This window comes from Cicer arietinum, chromosome 1 (genome assembly GCF_000331145.2).
Source record: "Cicer arietinum cultivar CDC Frontier isolate Library 1 chromosome 1, Cicar.CDCFrontier_v2.0, whole genome shotgun sequence".
Taxonomy (NCBI): domain Eukaryota; kingdom Viridiplantae; phylum Streptophyta; class Magnoliopsida; order Fabales; family Fabaceae; genus Cicer; species Cicer arietinum.
In genome coordinates, this window is record NC_021160.2 from 50719161 (window position 1) to 50726875 (window position 7715).

At 35.2% G+C, this 7715-nt stretch overlaps 1 protein-coding gene across 1 annotated transcript; it reads left to right on the top strand.

The window, feature by feature from the left end:
* Positions 1–835: 835 nt before the first annotated feature.
* Positions 836–7715, top strand: LOC101510630 (homeobox-leucine zipper protein REVOLUTA). The gene is made up of 18 exons (XM_004487046.4): positions 836–1913; positions 2001–2160; positions 2296–2387; positions 2492–2582; positions 2739–2834; positions 2919–3032; positions 3112–3195; positions 3345–3500; positions 3589–3663; positions 4137–4243; positions 4331–4514; positions 4626–4814; positions 5031–5111; positions 5592–5726; positions 5821–6155; positions 6565–6670; positions 6811–6960; positions 7311–7715. The coding sequence occupies exons 1-18, from the start codon at positions 1687–1689 to the stop codon at positions 7458–7460; spliced, it is 2532 nt and encodes an 843-aa protein (XP_004487103.1). The 5' UTR covers positions 836–1686; the 3' UTR covers positions 7461–7715.

The following is a 7715-nucleotide window of genomic DNA, read 5'->3' on the forward strand; positions in this document are numbered from 1 at the left end:
CTTTTACGAAATAATATTTGTTGTCGTTGAAATTTTAAATAATTTTTAAATATTAGTCCACAATAGGCTACTTATCACAATGATTCAAATTAAAATTTACCTTATTTTTAGTTATTGTAACTTTTGTTATTTATTTAATACAATAAAACTAAATGACTACCCTTATGTATAAAAAAAGAAGTTAAAATAGACTAAGTCTTAAGAAAAATACAAAAAAAAAAGTATAAATTCTATAAGATATATTTCTATTTTGTATTATGTGTCTTGACTCGAAATATTATAAATTTATCGAAATTACAATAATATAATACAATTTTATTGAAATTTAAATTTAAATTATTTCTTCAAACTTATCATTAATTAAAACATGTGTTATGATAAAGTATTGTGAAAAAATTAATTACAAGAAAGAGTTGAATATAACATTATCAATACGGTGTGTGATACAAACCATATGTTTGAATCATTTAACTATTTAATAAAAAACTAAATTTTTATTTAGTGTATATGAAAAAAATAAATGTTAAGTAATATTTTATTTAAATTTAAACCAAAAACTTTTCATTTATATGAATTAATCACCATGGTAATATTTAAGATGTATTATAGAATAAAATAGAATGGTAAGAAATGTGAATCCTTTAATTAGAGTTGAGTTGAAATTAAAGTGAAAAATTGAAAGGGACGTGAGTGAGTTGTGTAATGGGTAATGTAGTGTAGCATATAGGGCTATAATGTGATTATAAAGAAAGAAGATGGGCAATTACGTAAATGAATGAAACTAAAAAAGAAAGCTCTGATTTAAGTAATCGATATGCGTGCATTACAAACACACACTCTCTCTCTCTCCTCTCTCTCTCTCTCTCTCTTCCCTCACTTTATTCCCACTGTTTCAGCTCAGATCACTGTCTCATTTCTCAAATCAAAACCTCTCTCTCTCTCTCTCTCTCTTCAATTTTCTTCCCTGAAATCCGTTTGAAGTTTTTGGACCCCGTTGTTATTGTTATTGTTGCTGTGAATATTCTTAGGGTTTCTTTTCTTCATTCATTGCCTCTTATAGTACTTCACTTTTCTCCATAAAGTTCCTTCCTTCTTCCTCAAGCTCCATTCAAAGTTTCAAGGGTTCTTTCAAACTTCCAATTTTTAAACTTCTATTTTTATGGCTTTCACATTGGGCTTTTGCCCAAATAAAAGAAAAACACGTAAATTCAGTTGAACATTTTCCAACTTCACTTCACTTCCAAAAAAATTTTTTTTTTTTGGTAAGTGGGGTTTTCGGTTTCTTTGTTGTGGAGATAAGACAGAACAAAAAAAAAAAAAAAGATAACAGTTGCCGCTACTGGTTTTGTTGAAACCAGAAACATAAAAAGAAACGGGTTTTAAGGTTGTAAAAGAACGAGGATTTCCTGTTTCACTATTTGGAACTATTTGTTAAGTTCCGTTTCACTTCTCAGTTTTCTGTGATACTTGGTTTTTCCAATACACTCTCAGTTATACTTATTTATATTTATTTGTATTTTTTGTGAGTACTATAAAGTATAAACCACCCCATTTTGGGGTTCAAGAGTGAGTTTTTTTTATAAGAATCTTGTTGTGTTTGTTGTGTTGCCCTTTTGAGTAGCTGTTTCAGTTTTACTTTTGGGGTGGTTTTTTAAGGTTTTTAACTTGAGGAAAGGATTGGAGAAGATGGCTATGGCTGTTGCTCAACAACATAGAGATAATAGCATTGAGAGACACCTTGATTCTTCTGGCAAATATGTGCGTTACACTGCTGAACAGATTGAAGCTTTGGAAAAGGTTTATGTGGAGTGTCCTAAGCCTAGTTCCATGAGAAGGCAACAATTGATTCGAGAGTGTCCTGTACTTTCAAACATTGAACCTAAGCAAATCAAGGTTTGGTTTCAAAATAGAAGGTAATGGTGATTTACCTTTTTTTTTTTTTGCTTTGAATTTGTGTTTTGGAAAGTTTTGGCTTTATGATTTTGGTTTGTGTTTTGTAGGTGTAGAGAGAAGCAGAGAAAAGAAGCTTCTCAGCTTCAGAGTGTGAATAGGAAACTTTCCGCGATGAACAAGCTGTTGATGGAGGAAAATGAGAGGTTGCAGAAACAGGTTTCTCAGTTGGTGAATGAGAACGGGTTTATGCGGCAGCAATTGCGCGCTGTAAGCTTATTAATATTAATTTTCATTCACTATATATAGAATTCATAATTGTGATGGTTTGGTCGAGGCATTTAGTTGTTATATGATTTTGGTTGTTTAGAATGTTAATTCGTTTATTACTTAATGTCATTGCAGATCCCGGCAGCCGCAAATGCTGATGGTAGTAGTGGTGATTCCGCAGCTGCTCCTCCTTTGAATTCCATGAGAGATGCTAATAGCCCCGCTGGGTAAACTTTGAAGTTTATGATTTGAGAGCTTTCATCTGTTTTTATTTTTATTTATTTTTCTTGTGGAACTTTCTTTGATTGATTTTCTAGTATGATCCTTGTAGATTACTATCAATTGCTGAGGAGACCTTGGCAGAGTTCCTTTCAAAGGCTACTGGAACTGCTGTCGATTGGGTCCAGATTCCTGGGATGAAGGTTTTAATTATTTTTCTCTTGTTAGCAATCGTGCTTTTCTAGTGGACAATTATTTTTTGCTTATACAATTGTGATAAAATGCTGATTTGATTATTGATGCCAAGTTCCTTCAACCAATATCTCTTACTATATTTACTTTCGAACTCGCTGTGTCAGCCTGGTCCGGATTCGGTTGGGATCTTTGCCATTTCACAAAGTTGCGACGGAGTGGCAGCTCGAGCCTGTGGTCTTATTAGTTTGGAACCTACAAAGGTAAATTAAAAAGGGAAAGTAAAGATCAATATTTTCAGCAATTTCTCGATAGATTGAATTGCTGAACTTGAAATTTTTCAATAGATTGTGGAGATCCTAAAAGATCGCCCATCTTGGTTTCGGGATTGTCGGAGTTCAGAAGTTTTCACTATGTTCCCTGCTGGAAATGGAGGGACAATTGAACTTGTTTACACACAGGTGAGTGATCAAACATGAAATGTACGATTCTTAATTATGATTTATTAAGCCTTGTATGTAAATGTTATGTTTGCTGCAGATGTATGCTCCAATGACACTGGCTTCTGCACGGGATTTCTGGACTCTAAGATACACTACAAGTTTGGAGAATGGCAGTGTTGTGGTGAGTTTTTGTTTGTTGTCTAATGCATTACTATTGTTGCTGGGATTATATATCAAACTGCATCAATCCTGGATTCTTTTATTATTGTTTTAAAGTAAGATGAGTCGATGTAATTGTGGCTCTTACGATTTTTTATTGCACTTTGGAAGGTTTGTGAAAGGTCACTGTCTGGTTCTGGTGCTGGGCCTAATGCTGCCGCGGCATCACAGTTTGCGAGGGCGGAAATGCTCCCTAGTGGCTACTTGATTCGACCATGCGAAGGTGGAGGGTCAATCATTCACATTGTAGACCACCTTAACCTACAGGTTTGAGTACTTTACAATTAGCTAGGAATGCCTAGGATATTTTTATTTTCTTTTGATATACATGAAATTGATTAATATTTTCTTCAAGGCATGGAGTGTGCCAGAAGTGCTGCGACCACTCTATGAATCATCGAAAATGGTAGCTCAAAGAATGACAATTGCAGTAAGTACACTATTAAGTATTCACTGTGTAGGATTATATTGCCAACTTTGGTAGGCTAATGTGACTATTGTAAGATACTACTTCTGTTCCTAATTATAAGTCCCCTCTGAGAGAAAAAATTGTCCCTAAATATGAGCATCCTTCAAGTTACTAGGTGCGTTTATTATTATTATTTTCAAACATTCTCCTTATTAATATTCCTAATTTATCTTGGAAAACGAAAAGTCAAATTGAATACATTCATGTATAAAGAGTATTTTAGTAACATCTGCACATAAAATTGACATTTTAAATGCACCACCTACTTTTCTTAACATGCGTGTAAAAGGCAATGGAGGCTTATAATTAGGGACGGAGGTAGTAATATTCAATTTGTGCACCTTTTTTGGCATCTTCCACATTTTGAGTTAGCCTCTGGCAATTCCTTCCTTCTTCTAAGAAAACAGGTATTGATACAACAGCTTTTGTGACAGGCACTTCGCTATATCAGGCAAATAGCTCAAGAAACAAGTGGTGAAGTGGTATATAGCGTGGGTAGGCAACCTGCCGTTCTGAGAACTTTTAGTCAACGGATGAGCAGGTAGGTCACATCTCGAAAACTATTTCATTCTGCTGTTTACGCAATGATATGTTGTATTGGTGAAAAATTGATGCATCATTCTTGCAGAGGTTTCAATGACGCTGTCAATGGATTCAATGATGACGGCTGGTCTGTTTTGAACTGTGATGGTCTTGAGGATGTTACTATTGCAGTTAATTCAATCAAGAATTTGAGTGGCACTTCTAATCCAGCAAGTTCCCTTACACTTCTCGGAGGAATTGTCTGTGCAAAAGCTTCTATGTTACTCCAAGTGAGTGTGTTAAAACCCGTTGGCATGACATATTAAATGGTCCTTTTTTAATTTAATTATTCAGATCTTCTGAATGTTATAGGAAAAGTTTACACTCTGCTTTACTTGCAGAACATCACTCCTGCAGTTTTAGTTCGCTTTTTGAGGGAACATCGCTCGGAGTGGGCTGATTTTAGTGTCGATGCTTTTTCTGCTGCTTCGCTGAAAGCTGGCTCCTATGCTTATCCTGGATTGAGGCCTACGAGGTTCACTGGCAACCAAGCAATCATGCCTCTTGGACATTCAATTGAACATGAAGAGGTATGCTCTTATCTAGGCACAAGTTCTATATGAAAGTATGTCTTGATTTGTGTCATGGATCCATTAAAGAGATTTTGGCTTGTTTGGCCATGTGTTAATTTTTTTTTTTTTTGGTTTCTTAGATGGTAGATGCATATTTGCATTGGGCCAAGATTTGATTTACATACGTGTGCACCTTTATGATTTGGTTTGAACTGATTTGTGTTGAAATTCCAGATGCTAGAAGTTATCCGCCTTGAAGGTCACTCTCTTGCTCAAGAAGATGCTTTTGTATCTAGGGATGTTCATCTCTTACAGGTGCTTTCTCTGACCTTTGTTGAAATGTAGGATACTATCTTTATATAATCTTCATCTTTATTATGTTTGTATTCTTTTTACATAAGCTGAGTGAGATCTAATGTATGTATAACATCTTTTGGACAAATTGCTATTTTCACAAGGTTTCATTATTTTGGGACAAATGGAAAAAAGCAGATTTGCGATTAACATTATTACATGAAGTTGCTGTATGATAAATGTATGCCATAGTAATTCACGATGTAGTTGGACTAGATCTGTCATTTCCTTGGTAAAAAGTTATGTTTGGAAATTATATTTACTATTCATTAAATTACAAGTTGCAACTGTCTACTATACTTCTATGGAAGGGGAAATATGTCAGAATCAGATTGTGATGACATGTACCAAGGAACATTCTTGTTTTGGTTTGTGTACTTTCTTGTTGTTGGTTTCTTGTTGTTATTCTTATCATCATTATTGTCGTCGTCATTTTAACAGCTGTGTAGTGGAATTGATGAGAATGCTGTGGGGGCTTGTTCTGAGCTCATATTTGCTCCAATTGATGACATGTTCCCCGACGATGTTCCATTGGTGCCTTCTGGTTTGCGCATTGTCCTGTTGAATTCACAAACAGTTGAGTCCTGTTTCTTTCTATTTGATTTTTCTCTAACCGATAATGTTCATATATATGGAGCCTAGTAATCAAGTTGAATATATTGTTTTTCAGAGTGATAAAAAGAACGCAGTGACAACAAAACGGACCTTGGATTTGACGTCTGGTCTTGAAGTAGGCCCAACAACAACTCATGCTGCTGGAGACATGTCATTGTGTCCTAACAATCGATCAGTGTTGACTGTTGCCTTCCAGTTTCCTTTTGAGAACGGTCTGCAGGATAATGTTGCAGCCATGGCACGTCAGTATGTCCGCCGTGTAGTTTCCTCCGTGCAGGCAGTTGCCATGGCTATATCTCCGTCCAGTGTCAACCCTGCTGTTGGAGCAAAACTCTCCCCTGGCTCTCCAGAAGCCCTTACACTAGCTCAATGGATCTGTCAGAGCTATAGGTAAGTCTGCATGAATCTCTGATGTCGCACTGCTTAATATTTTTAGAGATTAATTGTGATGCACTGACCAAGCATGTACCAAGCATGACCAAGCTTAATATTTTTTACGCATGTACCAAGCATGTCTCACCTTGTAGATATTTGTTGAATTATTTTAGGAAATAATGTAACAAATTGATATTATAGTGTGATTTGATTGGATGCACGTGTAAAAAAGTTTTAAACTGACAATGTATATATAAATTAAATCCTTATTTTTAGGCGTTTACTACTTAATATGTGTGCTGCACCAAGTTTATCTAAAGTGGACTGAGATATCTTGTTGAACGTTCTAGTTAATGTTCTCTTTCAAAATGTCTAACATGATTCTCTATTTTTCTATCTTTCAATATCTCTTATCTGAAATCAGTCATTTTTTGGGGGCGGAATTACTGAGATCTGAATCTCTCATCGGTGACATGGTACTGAAACATCTGTGGCATCATCCTGATGCTATTTTATGCTGTTCTTTGAAGGTATGTCCATGATTTCATTTTATGTACAATCAATCATTTGCATATAATGAATTCTCTTACAATATAATTTGGAAGTGTACAATGATACAGCCCTTTAAAAATTTTAATGTAAGACTTCTGTGTTTTGTTTGGTATGGCAGTCCGTGCCGGTATTCATTTTTGCAAACCAGGCTGGCCTTGACATGTTGGAAACGACTCTAGTGGCTTTACAAGACATCACATTGGATAAAATATTCGATGAGTCTGCGCGCAAGGCTTTGATTGCATATTTCGCCAAGTTAATGCAGCAGGTATTATTCTCATGTTTAACATTCTAAACATTTTTATTGGGATATTATCCATTTCTTTTATGAATGTTTGAAATTACAACCAATGTTTTAAAACCGAATGGACATCGAACCGATAAGGCCATTAGGTCATGGTTCAATTGCTTTAAGCTGGGATGAAACTGCTGTCTAAATATACAAATAACCAAACCTTAGCCAATGCTGGTTCACGTTTTTTATCGGTTGAACCGTCCAATTCGGTTCGGGTATGACAACATAGGTCACGACCTCAAATTTTCTTTTAACAACACGAAATGGTTTTAAATAACTGACTGAATCACTGCATGCTTATTCATATTTAATTTTTCCTTCAGGGGTTTGCTTGTATGCCAGCTGGGATCTGCATGTCGACGATGGGGCGACATGCGTCATATGATCAAGCCATCGCGTGGAAAGTGCTTGCTGAAGATAACAGCAGTGTTCACTGCTTAGCTTTCTCTTTCATAAATTGGTCATTTATATGAGAATCCTATTGCAGTATTTAAAGCCCTACTTTTTTCCCACTTGAATATAAACAAGGGTATTAAGCAAAAGGATAGACTTTTGAGAGGGAAAAAGAATCAGATTTTTTTGTTTGTTTATGTACATCACAAGATCAGGTTTGAAACATTTCCATTTAATTAATTTTGTTACTTGGTACTTAGACCAAAATGATTTGATCTTGTAAATTTTTGTTAGTACTAGAATACAATGAATAAAGTGGGGACTTGATGACATTA